General features: G+C 41.2%; 1 protein-coding gene across 1 annotated transcript in view; it reads right to left on the reverse strand.

Moving 5' to 3' along the window:
* The window catches only part of PHF21B (PHD finger protein 21B), a 153,194-nt gene that overhangs the window by 27,139 nt on the left and 105,710 nt on the right, over positions 1-20,345 (reverse strand). The window contains exons 4-6 of the mRNA XM_063395272.1: positions 17,460-17,552; positions 5,336-5,689; positions 3,345-3,467 (exon numbers count right to left, since the gene is read on the reverse strand). Coding sequence (XP_063251342.1) covers positions 3,345-3,467; positions 5,336-5,689; positions 17,460-17,552 — 570 coding nt within the window. The remainder of the gene's footprint in view (positions 1-3,344; positions 3,468-5,335; positions 5,690-17,459; positions 17,553-20,345) is intronic.

Raw genomic sequence — 20,345 nt, forward strand, 5'->3', positions numbered from 1 at the left:
GGAAGATGCAATTATCATACCTCAAATAAAATGTTTAGACTGAGGTCCAAATAAAACAGTGTTTAAGCTGTAGAAGGTCAAAACATTCTGTTTCATTTAAAGAGTGTCAGGAGAACGTGTTTCAACACCTCTAAGTCAAAATTAGTCTGACCTTTTTGTTTTGTGAAAAGCCTGATGATTCAACATTTCATTTCAGTTCAGGATAAAATCAACTAGTAAGTCACCAGAACTACAACTTCCTTTGCAGTTCTGACTTTCACTTAGTGAAATTGTGACAGCAAAACCAATACTCATTTTAGATAATATCTAACTATTGGGTGGGTTCACCAAAATGAGAGGGTCAGGACTGGACATCTCTACCACTCGTGCATCTGTGAAAATACCTGTGTCAAACAGATGAGCTAACATCCATGTAAGACAGGAATACTTCCTCTCCACAGCCTTGGGAGAGCCCTACTCTCCAGGTAGATCAAAAATTGGTGGTGTAGAATTTCCTCACTGGCAATTTAGATGTATTCACACTGTATTTCTGCAGTCCATATCTGTGGTAATTACATACAAGTGTTCATTTGCATGTCAGACCTTGATTTCAGCAATGTTCCCTCCTTACATGCCTGAAGCACCAGCCAGGCACAGTGGGGGCCCCACACCTGAGGGAAAAGATGAATGTTTGATCCACTGTGCAGATCTGAGATGAAAATCAGTCAACTGAGTCGGATTACAAGCTTCACCTGAGACCCCTCAGAAAGTAACTGTGAGCAAAAGTAATAACAATGTTCCAAGAAGCTGGAATGGTCAATGTGTGTTTTCTCAATGGAGTGCAGAATTCCTGCATTACCTCAACACTAAACTGTAGGGAAAGCAGACATTTTCTGATGCCTCAACTGAAATTTTTCGTGTACTGCACTGTTTGCTAAAGTTTCCTATCTTCATGTTGAAATTGTTTGAATACGTATCTAACTAAATGTAATGACAACCTACTTGCTTAAAATATGAAGATCCATCACAAGGGGACTTGATAATTATCTCATGATTAAATACAGAAGTGTTAGCTTTTATAGGGACTTGAAAGATGGTTCCTTTAAAAAAAACCAGTACAAGCTGTGTTCTTTTGAACAAGCATATTATTTTAATAGCCTATTTGTTTTAATGGGTTTTGCTGTTTCACACCCCTGTAGCTCATTGGATTCAACTCCAAATCTGACTTCCACTGCAAAGCTTTCCTTTCAAATATCACAGGGTCTCTTGTTTCTCTTCTGTATAGGAAGCTTGCAAAACCACTTCATTTTCTCCAGGATTTCAATCCAGGCTTAACATTAGCATTTAGTTCACAATTGCCATGTGTCTCTCTTGTGCTTAGGAAGGATTAGAACTAACAGTAACTAAATAACCAGCACTTATGGCAGTAATTTTTATTTTAGATAAAAACATGTTAGAATGAAAATGTTGCCAGATAGTTTGCTAATATGAATTTTTAAATGATCAAAACGTTTTTGGCAGAATTCTGTTTCTTTCTGTGCTGAACTCAGGTCTCTTCAAGAAAAAAAGAAAATATTAAACCCACCACCTTCTCCCCACCCCTCAAACAATCCCTCCCCAAACAAAGGACAAAAAAACCCCAAAAAGCAATATTTAGGGCGTTTTCTCCCCAGAGGAGCAGCTCCCTTTTGTAATTCACTGTAATACACAGTATGTCTTTTCATGAAGCAAAACAAAGATTTTCATAAAAGGATTTTGTTTTGTAATTACGTGTTCTATTTATGTCATTACATGTATTTATACTAATTATGATGTTAGTTCTAATTACACTAATTGCATAAATACATGATAATCAACTAAAGTTTACTTTCAAAGAACAAAAGAAATTAACTCTAGACCTACCTATTTATGGCTGCACAAACAAATCTATTAAAAGAACTGTCATACTTCAGGGCACAGCAGCAGCACCCTACCCAGAAAATTAAGGTTTCTGAGACCTCCAGTAAATAGGGTAGGAATAGTGTCTGCGTTTAGCAAAAGGTCCTGGAGCTATTCTAGTTACATTTCATTACATTGTGGCAATGCAATGAAAATCTTACATTTTTGAACCTTGTATCAAAAGCGTGCCCAGTCCAATTGCCTCCTCCTGTATCTCTCTGGAAGGCTTTTATTCAATCTTTTTTTCCATGGAGGCAAAGAAAAATTGATGTTTTTTCCTAACATTCTGCTTCTAAGCAGGGCCTACTGGCCTTTCTGCCCATAAGGTGCTACAAAATAAATAAGTTTTTGGAAATACATGTTAAACAAAACAGGGCTCTACAGTGCCATCATTCAGTGGTAATTAAGATCCATGTTAGGGTCAGGTTTTAAACTTGAGAGGTTTCCCAAGCATAGTTTTGCAGAGCTTCTACACAGAGCTGTGATATTTTGGGCTAATATATTTATCCTTAATGCTGTTTTAACTATGTGAACCTCTTAAAATGGTAAAACAAATAACCACCCACATGCCTCAAGTAACATAGATTTATATTGTAATAATCCTCTTAAACCTACAGCTCCAAGGATGCTTTTATTAGAGTAGTGAGGTTTAAGAGTTCACAGGAGCTGAGCATTTCCACATAAGAAGTAGATTTAGTTTGTGTAACTTCTCAAACTGCCCTAAAATTACACCCAATCTATTGTGAACACAGCCAGTCACAACCCAAAATGTCTGTTAGAGAAACCCCATTCCTGGAAGGACTTGCAGTTTATATTTCTAGTTTAAATCAAAAGTATAATTCACAAAGGAGATTTAGTCTCATTACCTGCTTTCTACTCTTACTCAGTTTAAAGGATTTTAATATATTTCAGACTAGAATCTGTGTACATGTGAGAAGACATGTAATAGCAAATGCAGGAAATACTAATACAATCTAAAAATTGCAAGATTCATTACAAAGAAGATGTTAAAAGCTCAGCTTACAAAAGAAATGTTAATTCCACCTCATACGCAGCCTCTAAATCTGATGCTATATGTTTGATAACATAAAAGAAAATATCTGAAGCTTGTACACACCTTTCACAGGAAATCCAGATACACCCATGGGGTGCCTAGATTATTATGAGACCTCCAGATATTATGAGACCTCCAAATCTTACATTTTGTGCCAGTGGAAGGTTTGAATGGTGAAACCAAATTTGCCAGGGCACTTGCTGGCAGGGAAATTACCCTGACTGCAGAGGCTGAGAGGAGGGATGAACAGCTGGCAGAACCATAAGCATAAGTAAAGTAATTGCATATGCACACAGAGGAATTTTTCAATTTGGCCCCCATGACTTAACCATATTGTAGCTCCTTTATTAAAAATAAAAAATAAAAAAATCACCTCTGGATTTTCCTCCTTTTTCTTTCTGGTAGCAGGCAGTCCCTGAGCTGACTCTTCAGGAGGTTTCTTTGTCTCCACTTTACTTTCTGTCTGGGTTTGGACTTGAGGTTGAATAATGATAACCTGAAAAACAATGTACAAATAAGATAATTCACTATATGAAACTGGGTTTTTCTGCCTGAGACCTTTGAGTCCTCTTTGAAGGGTTACTAGATACCCCACAAATAAGAAATGTAAGTCCCAAGGCAAAAGCATGAAACAACAGGATACCTAGGTTAAGGTCCTAAATCCATACTTAAGTTTCTAAAAATCAATTCTTAATGGTGCATTATAAACCTGCTGCAGCCTAAGTCACTTGAGAAGTGCCTCTGAAAATTGGGACATTTTCTATTTGGAGGACTTGTGAAGGTGGCTGAGAAGCCTTGCTTTAGCACTTGTGGTGTTGGTGATTTTAAGGTCTTTCCTTTGAATTTGTTTTATGTGCAAAGAGAAGAGATGGGCTTACTAAACTTTCAAGCCCAGTTTGATCTCAGTTGTTCCAGTGTTATTTCAGAGTAAGTACACTGAGATGGGAAAGAAGGTACTCCTCATGCAGCTGAGATCAGACTCCATTCCTCAGCCTTTACATGGTGAAAGCAGTGGGTGTCCAGTTTTCTGTAAACTAAATAAACCTATATGAGTTTTAAATTAAAATTAGGTCTTGTTTAGAGCCTATAGGAATTAGGACACAGATCTCATACACATGTTTATGGTAGTATTTCCAGCTGCTCATATTTGAATGACCATGAAGATTGACACGATGTAGGTGACATTATCTAGAAGCTATTAAATTAAAAAGAATGAATTTCTGCCCACAGAACTACACAGATGACTTTATACCTATAATCAAAAGGACTGTGGAAGCTTCCAAAGGACTTCCCAAAGACTTCTAGATAAAGATTATTAGATTTGAACAGGCCTTTTCCATCTACTTCATTGCTAATTTTCAATCAGTGTAATTTAAGATTTAGAGATGTTAACTCAGTCACTCTAGAAGATTCAAGAGCATAAAAAAGGATGGTTTCCTGAGCCAGCAGCCATTTTAAGTAAGAGAAAAATAATTTATGTCAAAGAAATGGGGAAGAGATGTCAGCTTTTATTTGCCTCAAAAGCCATCCTACATCCTATATATATATTTTTAGCGCCGTGTGAGAACCTGTGCTGCCAACAAGACCAAAAGGAGCAAGATCTTAATAGTAAAATAACAAAGAAATAGTAATCCTAATAGTAAATAGTAAATAATAAAATCCTAAATACTACCAAAATAGTAAATTACAGTGAATGTCTGGTGGGTACATTAGCAGCCTGTATGGAATCTATCTCTGGTATGAGAGTGGTGAAGTTCTTGCGTTCCAATACAAAGATGAAACAAGTCATAACTTGAATTATTTTCTTTCTACTGATTCATCTCCTGGTCAGTTCTGAAAGCCTGAGCTCTCATTTCATTTGGTCTTCACCTGGAAGAGCAGAAGGGAATCTCTGATTATTTCATGCACTCCCTGGGGTCAGTCAACAGATCTAGTATCATTGTATCATTGAAGAGGGAGTCTATAGGAAATCTGAGCCTGTACAGAATTCGGGGATTTCATTAGCGAGGATTGGCTTAAGGACAGAGAAGTTCAAGTGGTCCTGTTCATGCCAGTCTACATGAGGATGCGTTTTGCTCCCAGTAGAAAACAGGCTTGTCCACCAAAGCCTGCCCGCCTGGCTGCGTCCCTGTAAGAGCTTCCCCGTTGCTCTGTGGGTCCCTGTAAGAGCTTTCCCGTTGCTCTGTGGGTCCCTGTAAGAGCTTCCCCGTTGCTCTGTGGGTCCCTGTAAGAGCTTTCCCGTTGCTCTGTGGGTCCCTGTAAGAGCTTTCCCGTTGCTCTGTGGGTCCCTGTAAGAGCTTTCCCGTTGCTCTGTGGCTCTTTCCTCGGGGAAGCCGCGCTGTGCCACGGCCCCGCGGAGCTCACCTTGCTGTCGGCACTGATGAGCAGCGGCTGCACCTTGATGCTGTCGTTGACCACCGAGACCGCGGCGCTGGAGCCGAGGGCAGCGGCATTGCTGGGCGAGGTGGAGATGATGGCGTAGGCCACGCCGGCGCCGCTCAGAGGGGACGAGAGCGCGGCGGGCTCGGCGGCGCCCTGCGGCTGCCCGCTGCCGTGCGGCGGGACATGGCTGACGGTGTTGTTGGCGGTCGGGAGGGCAGGGCTGGGGTTCTTGATGCTCACGATGGTTGCTTTCTGGAAGGTGGGAGGCTGCTTGGAAGGTTGGTCTCTGCACGGGGAGATCGGGAGGCTGTCTGGAATCAGGGTCTTTGGCCTAACCTGCAAGCAGAGGGTCAGGCGTTATTAGGCGTCAGAACAAACACTGCACACGTGCATTCTCCCAGCAGAACCTCTCATTGCATTAACCATGGACCAGAGTGTCTAGAAAAACAGAATGTACCAACTGCAAGTAGCCAAATCTCTCATTCTGTTAACCATGGACCAGAGCGTCTAGAAAAACAGAATGTACCAACTGCAAGTAGCCAAATCTCTCACTGCGTTAACCATGGACCAGAGCGTCTAGAAAAATAGAATGTACCAACTGCAAGTAGCCAACCGTTCACTTGTAGATGTATTCCCAGCACTTCTCAGTGGGGTCATTTTGAAGTTCTTAACTCACTGCAATGCTAAACAATAAGTGAGAAGAAAGTCAAACCCCTGTTTTGATTAGCGCACTTCCATACAAATGCCAGTCAGGTCACGTCCAGTTCTCAGTAGAGATGTAGAAGCCAAAGCCTTTGCAAATAGTGGAAAACCCAGACGCAAAAATTTCCTGTTCTGAAGGACACAACACTTTTGCTATGAATTAAGGAGAGGGTGCTGAGTCATTAAGGGAGTTGTGGGAAGGCATTTACAGGGACAGTAAGGTGTATGCTTTTATACTGGTGGATTCGTCAAGGAACATCCTCACATGTTTAAGACATGCCATGTCAAATGGAGAGGAGATAAGTCACATAATCACTTATCTTACCAAAAATAAATAAAATAGAGGGATACACGAAACTCACAATCACCAAGCATCATATTTTGTTGCAGTAATCAAAGAGCTAATTTGCAGCTGTGGGTGGATGCAGGAGGAACTTCCATGAATGGAAGAGGACACTTTGCCCAGCTTTGCAACAGCTGGGGCTGTACCCAGAGCCCTGAATGATAGCTGCAATCAATTGTTTTCAGCTATTGTGATGTGTTTCCAGTGGTGTCATTAACATCACCCTGTCAACAGGGCTCTGCCTCAACAACATGTTAAGTACAGTTCCAGGATTGAAAATAAATAATTTAAACTGCTTCACATGGAGTTAACTTCACTCCCAGCTTATTCGTTAACACAGCCAGATAAAGCAGTCAGTTCCCTCTGTGCTTATTTAGTCCTGTCACTTCTGGCACCTTCCATACTGTGAAACAAAATGACAAGCTCTAACAGACAGACACGGAAACAGCTGCCTGTGTCACCACGCCGGAGCCTACAGGAGCCCTTCAAATGGTGCCAACTTCAATCTTGAGCCTAAGTAAGCAATTTAATGGGAACACAGGGCTTTACCAGTGTGCAGAAAACCATCTCTCAAGGCTGGCCATCCCCCCCATGGTGGCAAGCAGGAACCATACCCTTTTGTCCCCACAGCAAATACTAAGTGCAGCAACACACATGTTGAGAGCTCTCTGTGTCTCGGTAACTTGTCCCTCAAACTTGTCGATAGGACCCCAACACTCATGAGCAGTGCAAAACTGGTATCAGAGGCAAGTCCTGCTCGGGACATTCACATTTCCAGCAGTCATGGTAGATGGAAAGGTGAAGAGGAGGTTTGCCCAAGGTCCCGCAGACTCGTGCAGTGCCAGGAAGCCGCTGTGTTCAGCTCACAGTTTCAGGGTGACACGGGAAAGCCTCAGAGAGCTGCTGTGAAATGATGCAAAACCACACAGAACTCCAACAGACCACAGTCAAAATACCCTGACAGCAACTGAAGGGTTCTTTGCTCATTTTCTTTATGCAATCACTTTGTGTAACAGTTATTTGACTGGCTTCATTCAAATACCAGACAAACACCTTGGTCAGGTAGTTTAAGGGAGGACTCTGTAATTAGCTTCATATCCACGATTAGTTAAGGGTCTTATTTTCAGAAGTAGTGCACAAAGCATTGGTTTAAAGCCATGAGTTCAGGAGTTTTTCTAGCCAAAAATTGTCAAGTAGTCTACCAAAATCTACTGTATCTGTCACTCTTAATTGCACTTTTATGTGTAATCAAAAGCCTAATTAAAACTAAATGCCTACATATATTCCAGCTATATCATTATCTTCTCTACTGCATGATGTAATACCTCAGTGAATCCCACACACCCCCATAATACACAAGCTGTGGATGGACATGTATTACTTCTGTGTAAAATAAACTCTTCCTGCACAGATAAATAAACAAACCTAATTTTCCAAAATACTAAATTCTTTATAAAGTGCTGCAGATTGAAATTATCTGGTAGGACTTACCAAAGTGGTACAGCACGGAGCATATGCTGGGCACTTTCTGCCACCGTGTGATACAGAAGAGGAATAGCTGTTTTCCCGGGCTAAGCCTTTGCAAATTCCCTGCCAAGTCTACCTAACCTTGGGAGACCATATTTATTTGCAATTACAGAACAATAAAAAGGGTTGACTACAGAAACAAAAGTTTCAGGTGCTTCTGAGTTAAAGTTACAGTAATTTAAAGTGAAAATCACATTTATTTCTGTAAGTGTGAATCCCAAACAAAGCAAACATAGAAGCCTCTTGTGCTCCAACCCCTCTGAATATTCCCCTCAAAATATAAACACTAAATGTAAACATTTAATAAACAGCGACATGAAAGACCTTTGGCAGGGTGTCACCTAAAACCCCAAACTGCTACAGTTATTTGTGAAGATAAATGGTGTCAGCTAGGAAGAGAAAAAATACGAAGGAAAAAGATAGCATAAATTCCTTTCCCTCAGGGCAAAACCATAGCTTAAATTTGGGAGATGAAAGGGGGACAGTGGCACTACCAAAAGTTTGGAAGCTGGCAATCACTGAGGAAGAGGTAGAATAAAACTAGGGCAGGACAGGGACTGCACTGCACACACACGGTATCAAAAAGTAATTTTCTACTGAAAGTGGCACAAGTTGGATGACACCAGTGCCTGTCACAAGAGTTACAGAAATAACAGTCACCAACCTTTCCCCGAATATCTTTCATTTAACTTCTGACAGCTGTCAAAACAAAATGTGATCCTACCAGGGCTCAAAATGCAGAAGAGAGAGCCGCTTCTGAATATAATGATTTTGTAAATTCTTGAGTTGTTCTTGAGTTTCTGCAATATCCACAACAACAGAAACACTTCATTTCCTGTGGCAATGTTCAGACTGGTACTTCTCAGATAGCTGCAGGTGAGCACGTTTTTCAAGGAGATATTCTCAAATCTGAGCATTTACTAGGTGGGGGCTGTCTGCTTTTCAGACATGAAAATAAGAGAGGGCCCAATCCTGTGAGATGTACAGAGTGCTCTTTTGTCCAACCACCTCTAATTTATTTTAAAGGGTTTCAGATCAGGAAGGAATCATCTCCTGTGACCAACGTGGCTTCTTGTATATCCCATATCATTAAGCTCCATCCAGATGTCCCTATATGAAGCTCAGAAGCTTCCATTTCACCAAAACGTCATTCAAGCTCTGAAGAGCACAAATTGCTGAATACTGCAAGGTGAATGAATTGCTGAGTGGTGGAGGTGGGAGAGCCTGAAGTATGTCACCACTGACAAAGGAAAATGTGATCATGGGCAGTCTGTTTCCTGAGGTACATCCCAACAGGTTGAGCCACTCACCTCCTGTAGCAAAGAAAAATAAGGCAAGAAAGAAAACCTCTTACAAAAGAAGTCTTCAAGACCCACCCCAAGCAAGCATAGGGAGAAAGGAGAAGAGAAGAAAGTCATACAGTTCCTCCAGTCTCTGTGGGCAATGCTGTGTAGTCCTAAAGGACAGGATTTAATTAGAACAGTTACATCTGTGAAGATGTGCAGGTATTATGAGAATTGTAAAGGGCATTTCTGGCAAATGTGTTCTCCTTCAGGCCTAGGAAAGAAGGGAAGTTAATACAGTGTACTCTAATCACAAACCCAAAAGGGATCACTGTCATCCTCCAGCTCACAGGCTGGCCATATAATTTCTCCCAGAAACTGAAGACTGATTTTAAAAGAAAATACTAAAGATTTCTTAATGAGGTGCTCCGGTAAATTGTTAAAATGGTTTTTTATGCTCACGATTGGCATTTTATTGCAAATAGCTGAATTTGCCTAACTTCAGCTTCCAGTTCTTGGATCTTGTTGTAGCTTTGTCAGCAGCACTGAGGAGCCCTCCCCTTCCTCTGTATCAGATATCAGCTGGATCATGCTCAGCATCCATCAGCCCTTCGTTCTAGCAGGGCTGATCTGTATGAAAGGAAGTTTTCCAGCTCAACGCAGTATCACATTGCCTTTGAGAGAAAGACCATTATTCACACTTTATTTTCACTTCACTCTTGTATTCAGAGCTTAAAAACAAAAACTCAAAATGAATTTGGCACAATTCATATGTCACAGAGGCAAAGTGCTGGGAGCAGCAGCCAGAGCTTTCATTCTTGAAAACGTTAGAGGATTACACAGAAAACATTAGCAATGGCTGATGAAATGAGTGCAGTATGGGGTAATCATATCCTTCACCAGAATGAACAGATGCACACTGACTTCAGTAAAGCTGTGTCTATTTATGCCAGCTGAGGACTGACTCCCTGCCTCTTTTTTTTTAATCAGCAAAAATTATGCAAAAAAAAAAAAATCTGCTTAACTTTACAGCAATGACACTCCCTAAAATCCAGGTTGCCCCACTCACTCAAATACAAGTATTTGCAGCTTGGTTCATTTTTAGTTCCTTTCCTGATAAGCTCCTATTATCTTCAGCCTGGTCTAAGACCACTGTCAAGATAAACATAGTTTATTTTTTTTCCACAGGGAAAATTTCTTTCCTTTCTTCCTTCCCCTTGATGGGGCTACACGAAAAAAGAAGTTATTCTTCATTGCAGAAAGCCCAGGCAAGATGACCCAGAATCAGTGAATCCCATACAACATAACCCTCTCTTTAGCATATCCCTGGAATATTAGCCTGTGAACCTACAGAAGGACAGTGTGAAATGCAGGGCAAAACCCAAGGAGCTGCTCCAGCACACATTTTCAATCCTGCCACTCTGGATGGAACAGAGCAGGGAAAAAACCTTAATCTGATCAAAACCAATATCAAAACTGAGCAGACTTCAGCAAGGCCAGAACTGCAACAAGCCCCTCGAAACAAGCCCTGGTCTCTCAGCTTACACACAGCACAGCCCAGGAGTCACTGTTGTGACTTTGACATGTGTTCAAATTGCACACACTCCATCAGGCATCTCCCAGGTGCTGTGAACCTGCCATGATTTGGTATTTCAATTGCTAGTCATGGACAGCTAACTTCAGTGTAAAGGTGACACACAGCTAATAGAACTCCTGGGCGGTTTTCAAGAACAAAACAATTTAATTTAGTTTTTCTTCTCCTTCAGCTTTGCTTGATACTACAGAAATGGAAGTTTTGAGTGGGAATCTGCCAGCTCTGCTTTTTGTGGATGTTGGCATACGGCAGTCAGGTGGGAGTTCTTTATTAAAAACGTTATCAATGCTTTGAACACTGTGTTGGTTTTGCATGGCTTGATTTTTTGGTGAGCAGGGAAGAATCCAGCCACGAAAGTGATTTTTCTGTGGGAAGCTGCTAGAAGCTTCCTCCATGCCTGGCAAAACCAATCGCAGGCTGGCTCTGAAAACAGACATGCTGCTAAGCCAGTTAACATAGTTAGTGAGGCCTCTGTGGTGACACATTTAAGAAAGAAAAAGCGTGTACAATTCCTCTTTCTTCATTTGAGGAGTGGGGAGACGGCTGCCGCGGGGCCAGGAGCTGCCACGCCATCTCAGCATGGCTTGCAGAGAATTCTGCTTGCTTAGCCACGCTCAGCCAGCTGTGCTGACAACAGAAGAGCAGCAGCAGCAGCAGCTTTTCCTTTTCAGCACCCTGCATGAAGAGAGGCACTGAAGGATGCCTGCCATGAGCACCACAGCAATGAGTGTGTCCCAGTGTGGAGCCCACACTCAATCAGCCTTTCAGCACTGCAAAACCCTGTGAGACCTTCTCAACTGATAGACCTTGAGAACAAACCTACGGACACCAATTCTCTCCCAAATCTGAGAAAATGAAAAGGTGAGGAGAACAACATGGTGACACTCAGGTCGGTGAAAAGAGGGAGAGGGATGAGGTGCTCCCATGTTGGAGCTGAAATTCCACTGCAAGCTGTGGTGAGGACTGTAATACAACAAATTGTTTTTTCCCTGTAATTCATGAAGGGCATGGGGGGATGCAGAGGTCCCGCAGCCTGTGAGGAAAGGTGCTCGTGCTGGAGCACGTGGATGCTGAAAAGCTGTGATTTAGTGGGAAACTTGAACAGAGAGAGAGAAGATAGAGAAAGAGAATCCTTGCTGCCAAATTAGAACAACTCATCCTTAAAAAACAACACCCCATGAACTGAAATGACGCATCCCTGTAGTTCAGGAAGACTGTTTTGCCCGTGGGAGGGACTCAGGTTACAGCAGGTTGGGTGGGACTGCTACTTGTGAAAATTAGAACCATGCTGGAGAAGTTCACAGAGAACTGTCTCCCGTGAGAAGGATCCCATGACATAACAGAAGAGACTCTTCTCCCTAAGTGAACTCAAGAAAGATTTTAGAAGTGACAAACTGACTAAAACCCCATGTTTTCTCTCCCTGCACTGTCAGTGGGAAGGAAAGAAGGGCTGGGGATGGAGTGGAAAAGGTGTTCTAAAGGTTTATTTTAGTTCTCATTATCCTCTTTTGATTCTGTTAATATTTTTTTTCTTTATATCTTTAAAGTTTTGAGCCTGTTTTGCTCTCAAAGTGTTTTTGCCTAATCCTAATTGCACCCCAAAACCAAAAGCCTTTTGGTTTTTCTTTCCCCCTCCTCTGCCAACTATAGCAGTCAAAACCCAACAAACACAAAAATGTATTTTTTCAGGAACTTCACTGGTTTTTGCTGGATTGTGTATTTTCTGCCTATATTTTTTGGTTTGGCACTGCCACTATTGAATCGATTCATTAAGTGGATCTTTTCCATTTGCAAAGGGGGGAGACTACCATTAAACCAGCAAATAAAAATCAGTATTATTCAAAAAATAAGTAGAGGTTGAAGATGACAAGGATTTTAATTTTTTTTACCTTCTGCACAACAATTCTGTCCTTGAACATGCAGTTATCTTTGTCCCTCTGAGGAAAAAAATTAATCCTTATTGTTTAGGATTACAAAGGGAATATAAAAGATAGGCTGTGATTATATGAACCAGTCAATAACTTACTTCCATTTCCACTCTTTTCAGCATTACAAGTTAGCTTGCTTCTCTCACAGATACTCATCTATGATTAACTTCCTTCAATTTAGTGTCCATGAACCCTTAGGCACAAATAAGAGAAGAGCTGTCTGCTTTCCTCCTGTCCATACTCTTCCTTAGGCAAGCTCTGAACTAATCCACACAGCTGGAATTCACTGGACTCAAAGTCTGGTGTCACATTAGAGACCATGGATATCACTCCCTTGTACTGTCCATGGCTTTAAGAGCTTTTCCTGCTTCTAGACAATAATAACATCACACTATGATGATTTGACCAGCCCCAACTCATTTACTGGCTAAAATCAAAAAAGAAAGACAATAATAATAATAATAAAAGTAAGGACAAAAATAATTTCTGTCTGCTGACAGCATAAGCAAGATGGAAGCACACAAAATGCTGAGATACGAGGAGATGAAAACGAAGGCTCAGACAGCAGCATAGCTAGCTACTCTGAGCCTTTACTGAAATCATGCAAAAAAGGAAAGCCTTCCTGCCCACTGCTATTCACCCAGAGTTCTAATGCAAGCTTGTACAACTGGCCTTGAGGCTCAGAGACACAGCATAGCCCAGATCCAGGCCAGACATGGATCAGAAGTCACACCTTTCACATGGATACAAATGGCAGCACTGGAGAGAGGGGAGATTTCTTACCCTCTCATTTGCTGCTACTCCACAAAGCAGCATTTGACATGGAGTAACATAAGTTTTCAACAAAACAAGAGGTTTATTTTAATATCTTTACCTTTTCATTTAAAATTTTCCTGTTGAAGAACAGAAAATAATGCTTCACGTGTACCTCCAGGTGGCTACAGTGCAACTTATATTTGTCTGTAAACCAGTTCAAAATAGAGAGAATATTTGCTCTGCAGCTGGAAATTGAAACTCAACCTGACAGAATGCCAACCCCTCCTTAGAGCAGATGGTGCCATAAAGAAGAGGAATAGCTCAGGAGTACTACAGTGTTTAAGCAGAGGACCTCTAGGATTTTCTTCTTAGAGTGCAGTGGAGAGTCTGCAGCTTCAAAGCATCTCACTCAGCTGGAAACCTCAAAGACCAAAGTAAGAAGAGGAAGACTATCTGGAATTAGCTTCTCAAACATCACAGCTCATTTATTTGATGAAAGCAAAAATAACTTCATATTCTGGGAAGAAAAAAAATACGAAGAACAAATGTCTGCTAAAGAAGCTTGTTTTGGCAAATAATGAATGCCTGAAAAATATTGTTTGTATTGTGCAAAGAACTTGTAAGTAATGTTTGTTTGCTCACCACTTAATTAGCAGTTCTAAGTGATGGAATTTTGCTGCCATTTGTGAATGTGCAAATTTTGAAACTTTGTTCCCCAGATGGAAAAGCTCCCAGGGGGTCGTATCATAAACCCATTCAAATGAACAAAACAAATGACAAGTATCTGTACAAGTGTGGAAAATGAGGGAGCTGTATGCATTATCTTATGTAACTCTTGTTAAATGCCTTGGTTTACTAGTGTGGTATGGTTTTGCTTGACTGCATAGGGGTAAATCAAAAGAGGCTTTCAAGATGAGGAGCACAAAAGTGTCAAGTATATCAAACCCCTGTAGACATGATGAGGACCCTCAAAATGGAGGAGTCCCCTCTTTCTGTCCAGCCAGCCTGGTAATATATATGCCTACCTGTAAATCTAAAGGGAATCTGAAATCCCAAAGAAATAATGAGACTGGCCAAAATGAGAAATGCCAGCAAGCAGTTGGTGTGCTGCCAGGAATGCAGACACTGACTTGGATTTTTCCCAGTTATCTACGTGCACCTGAGACAGAAGTGCAATCTGTCCACCTTAGAGGAAAGCCACTCCCAGAGGATGAATCCCACATAAGTAGGTTCCTAAAATGGCAGGAATCCCAAAGGGGCTCCACCCACGCCTCCCACTCCTCCAGAGGCCTGCAGAGAAGCTGTCTATGCAGCCCAAAAGATTGGGAGAGTGCAGCTGTAGCTGCCACTGCACTTGGACTACCCCTGGACACACCTGCTTGAATAAAAGCACTGCTGGGGCACAGAAGCCTCTGCTGCTCTGGTTTTGTCATTGTCACAACTGGGCAGAGCTGGAGATCAGGGAAGGTTCCATCCCTTCCAGAACAAGACTGAGCCACAGATAACATCTGAGTCTGGACACAGCACTGCTTTCATTCCCTGTGAAATACTCCAAATTCTTGGTAGAGGAGGGATGAATATGGTTCTGCTGTCTGAGCAATTTGCTGCTACATGGGCAAACAAAGGAAAGGTTTTAGCAGATGCCAAACCCAGCTGGACTCAAACTTTTTGGTAGGCTTGGGAGACGGGAATTTCCCTCTCCAAAAGTCAGTGCTAGAATGGCAGGATTGTGCCAGTAACTCAGAGCAGGGTATGGGGCCTTGCCTGTCACCCACGGGGACAAAAGGAGGTCAGTGGCCAGCCTGGTCTGTGACCAAGCCTGATGAAAAAACAGCTGAGGACATGGACTGTGACAGGATTTAATTATGCATGATTTCCACCTCCTACTGGAAGATAATATACACCTCCTAATTTCCAAAATAATTAGGTGCTTGTTTTCACAACACTACAAGGAAGAAGCAGGAGATGGTTTTTACCATAACACCTGCATGGTATCCACATGGCCTTGCTTCCTGGAATTTTTATATTTCCATCTGAAGTTTCCAGTTTTCCTGGATCTGTGCACTCACCCTACAGTTCTCACAAAGGACAGCCCTCACAGTGACACGGTGCTGCAGACTTACAGTGGCCTCCCAGGTCACCTGCATCCAGCTAATGAGCTTTGCACCCCTCTGCTCCATGGCTACATTAAATCTATTTTCAAGACATCTGATGGCTTAATTAGGAGCCAAACTTTCCCCATGTAGAAAACCTGGTACCTCTGAAGACACTGAGCACAAAGGAGGGGTGTTTGATGGATGGAGAGAGTTCCCCACTAGGAAACTATATGGAAATTTTTAATTTCTCTGTGAGCCTGGAGGGGGAGAGGAACATGTGGACCATGGAGAAGCACAAAGGAGGACTGGCATGGAAATGGGACAGGCTGTTGCTGAAGAAGCTGCCCCATTGCAGGCCTGTGAAAAAGCCAGAAAAAACTCAGGGCATAAGACATACCCGAGATAATATGGTCGTACATACAGCTGCCTACTTCATTTCTAGTTTTTCAGAGGTGAGATTGCTAGGCAGTTATTGCCCATTCTACCTATATGAAATATTCACTAAGTAGAAAAGTCAGTGAACAGGGCAGCCAAGAAAGCACTGGTAGCTCATTAGTATTAAATATGATTGCATAAGCAGCTCTGCAATGGAAGCTGTACCAGGAAGGGAGTGAAACAAAGTGGAATACAAACAAAAATACTGCCATGACCTAAACAGCAAGACAGAAAGGATGTGTTCCCTTCAAAAAGCTGAGGAAATCAGCTTCCTTTGCTTTTTTCAATTCTTCAAATTTTAATCTAGCACTGAATGAAAGTTTTTCTATTTAACAAAAGCATAGGGCATTGGTACTTCTCGAAGTGCAGCATTTGCAATGCCAGCACCACTGCTGAAACACAACCTGAATGATAATTTAGGCCCTGTTACAGGTCTTTCAGCTGCTCTTGAACCTCATCTATTTTCAGGAGCAATCTGCTCATCTTTCACACCCTAAAATGGCAGAAATCAAAATGTTATTATGTTGTAAGAACAACTGAAAAGCAAAGTCTTGAACTTGATAAGAAAACTATAACCTCACTTTATGTTCACAACTCTGCCTTCCACGAAATGTAATTTAAAGAGGGAATTTAAGAACTTTGTATTGGAAATATTTCTTCCTCCAAGTAAATTTAGTTCACAGATTTTCTACTAGATTCTGCCACTAAAAATAAATTTAAAAAAATAAAGGAACAATAGGAAGAATATGTATCATCAACTTCAGCACTTTTCTAGTGTTCATATATGAAAAATAGAGTTCTAAGGGCCACAATGAGAGAAATATATTAATACTTAATAATCATTCATGTGAAGAGCAAATCATAGAATTGCAGCAAAACACTTGTTGAAAATAACATCCAAAAGTTTTGAGAAAGAGGGCTGAAATGGGGAATAAAGTGCATAGTTATAGAAACAGTGAAGGGTGTTCAGAAAAGAAGATAATTTTAAACATTTTAAAAACCAGTGAGTGCAACTTTCCTTTCACTCTTACCCAGAGAATCTTTCCTCGGTCTGGCACCTGGGTCAGCTGGGCCAAAATTTTATATTGGGTAGACAAGGCAAATAAGTCAGTGAAACAGAACATGGGGTTAAATCTTGAACAGGAAGGTTAACACTTCCACCCGTTCTTTTAATTACAGAATTATAGATTTTCACTTCTGTGATTTGTGATTCAACTTTAAAGCACAAAGTTCCATTCCACCATATGTATTTTGTTCTTCCACAATGAATCTACGTGACATTTTATAGCTTTTCATTGTGATATCAATATGCTCCCAGAAGAAATCTTTTTTTCATGAACTGAAGAAAAACCCATCAGTGTGCACCCAGGCCTGGGCAGTAGACAGGAGCAGAGAATATGTACAAAATGACACAACCCCCTCTTTGGAACCGTATTTTGTACCTGAGGTAGCACTGCTGGTCCTTGTCCTGCCAACCTCTGCAAGGAGCTGACCTGAGGAACCTTAATGGGCACTGCAGTGAGAGTTCCCAAAGTCTGTGGGAAGAAAAACATTTGAACACAGCTTAAAACAATTGCAAAGCTTTCCCAGACAGAATCTCTCCGAGCCAGCAGCTCCCTTCCAGCTCCTTCTCCCTTCCCAGCTGCCGTGGCACCAGGCTGTTTTCAGAAGAGATCTGAAATGCAGCTCAGTGATGTGCATTGGTACAATGATGCATTTCATGGTGGCCAGGGTCACAAAGAGATATTTGCTGTGCCTCAGGAAATAGTAAATACTGAATTATTAAAATGGAAAACTGCCTATAAATCTACTAGAGCACACTGCCACACCACATTCAGCTGACACCCATTTGGCCAACACAACATCTATTACTACCCATGTTTATTATTGTTACTCACCCTTTCCTTAGTTGTGTACCAAATTTATTCAAAGTTTATTTAAGATAGGACGGGATAAACAGATAGCTTATAAATTTATGATTGGGTCATGTGTGGAAAGAAGACAGCTAACTTTTCCCATTCAACATCTTTCATCCCCGATTTCAATTCACAGAATCGTGGAATGGCTTGGATTGGAAGGGACTTTAAAGATCACCCAATTTCACCCCCCAGCACGGGCAGGGACACTTTCCACCAGACCAGGTTGCTCCAAGCCCCATCCATTATGGCCTTGGACACTTCCAGAGATGGGGAAGCCACAGCTTCCAAACAGAAGTTCCTACTTTGGTTAACTGGCCAATATTCTTAAGGCAAGGTTTTGTAACTTCAATCTAGCACTTTGTTATTGCTGTTGGGATGACACAGCAATGTGAGTGAGCAGATGATTGTCATTATAACAGCAAGAGACACTTAGTCACCGAACACAAAATCTTATCAGGCTGTTAGAAATAGCTAGTATGGAGAAAAATATAGATTCAACTGAATTCCTCTAAATTTAACTCTGCTCTAAACCAAGGGTTTGGATCACAGCCAGCAAGATAAAATATGCCATTATTACCCCAATCTGGTAATGAAATTTGTCAGTAGAAAGGAAAGTATAACATAATCAGCTCAAGGAAAGTGAAACTGTGTCACATCCACGCTGGTATGTTCTCCTCAGACCTCACCCAGAGTGGCAAAACAGTCTATTTCATTCTGTCTCCAGTGTTTGATAAGAAATAACAAGTGTATTCAAGCAGAATATTCTTAATAAACTTCTCCTACAGCAGTTATATTTTTACCTCTGCTACTCCTGTCAGAGACATTTGGGGGTGTGATGTTGCATATTCAGCAAAGATTAACATTTGAAAAAGATTTGCCTGACTGAAACAAGGAGAGCTGAACAGTTATAAACATGCAAGACAATTTTTCTTGAGTGCTCATGGATTACCAGTACCCTGGATTATCCATGGAAAAATAGACTCCATTAAAATTCTGTCTCAAGCCAAGAGAATAGGGAAAGGGGGCAGAGAGAGCAGCATTTTCATCCATGGATGATAAAACAAGTAAATTACACTTTCCTTTAGAAATAAAGGTTCTGGCAGCAGGGTGAGGGGCAGAAGGGGGGATTTCTGCCACAGTTTCCTTACAGGGTGACACATGGACTAAAAACATTGGGAAGGATCTGCCTGAACAACTTCATTCCCTGTCTGCCCTATCACAGCCTCACACATGGGCAAAAATAACATGAACTACTGCAGTCTGGGGAGAAGGAGGAATGGAGCTGCCACCTGCTGCTGTGGGCATTTATTAGACTTATCATAGCTTCTGCTTAATATTAGCATGAGCTGTAATCAATTCAGCCCAGAATCGGATTTTTTAGGGTAAATACCAAAGTGAACTTTCCAACTCATGCTACAGAAAGCTTATCACAAGTAAGATCTATATTTTCCTACTGTCCTAAATGAGATTTCTTTCACCACACAGTGAAGTCCAAGGTATTTATCCATGGACTCTTTTTTCTTTTCTCCTTCTTTTCCAGTTTATCCAAAGAGGAAGCTGGTTCTTATAAACCTCTAATTAACAAGCTGAAAAGATATTTTTCTGGCAATGTTTGACCTTTAAGCATTTTGTATGAATTTATTGATACAAGCAGAAACAATAATTTAAAAGATTATATTATGAGTGCTGAATAGCAGCACTTTTGTAGAGATAAATGAGTTTCTTATTTCTACATTTACAGCTCCAAGCATTTTAATGAGAAAGGACCATAAAAGTCAAAGAAGCCCCCAAGAGGACATAGTTGCATTAAAAGCAAAAAGAAGAAAGAAAAAAGGAAAGGGAAAGAAACCTCTAAAATAAACAAACAATCAAAAACAAACCAGTTCATCCCATTCGACCAAAAGAAAATGAAAAATGTAGGAGATATTGCCAAGTGCAGTTTAAAAAGATCACTTATTGCCATCATTTCTATTAATGCCTTGCATTGTAACTACAGGAGTAACCAACAGGAGTTGGATTCACTGATTGATCCTTGTGGGTCCCTTCCAACTCAGCATATTCTGTGAACCTCCTATGATTAATAAATAAACCAACACCATCCCTGGATAAAGGCTCTCAAAGACAACTGAGGGGTGGAAGTGTGTGGGGAGAGCAGCAAGTGGAAGACATAAAAAGTGACACAAAGAAGCATGGCATGGACAGAGGATAAGAATTCAAAGGATGAAGTGTAGAGATGGTCAGAGGACAAAAGGATGCTGCAGCAGAAACCAAGTCCTACATTATCAGTGATCAGAGTAAGGGCTGTCCATTCAGTTCCCAGCGTTATGTTATGAGTTATTTAGTCAATGCCCGAGTTTTTAAATCTAGGACTATTTGTGATTTAAGTAAGCTTCTGCCTTTCAGTCCTGA

The sequence above is a fragment of the Prinia subflava genome, chromosome 4 (genome assembly GCF_021018805.1).
Source record: "Prinia subflava isolate CZ2003 ecotype Zambia chromosome 4, Cam_Psub_1.2, whole genome shotgun sequence".
Lineage (NCBI taxonomy): Eukaryota > Metazoa > Chordata > Aves > Passeriformes > Cisticolidae > Prinia > Prinia subflava.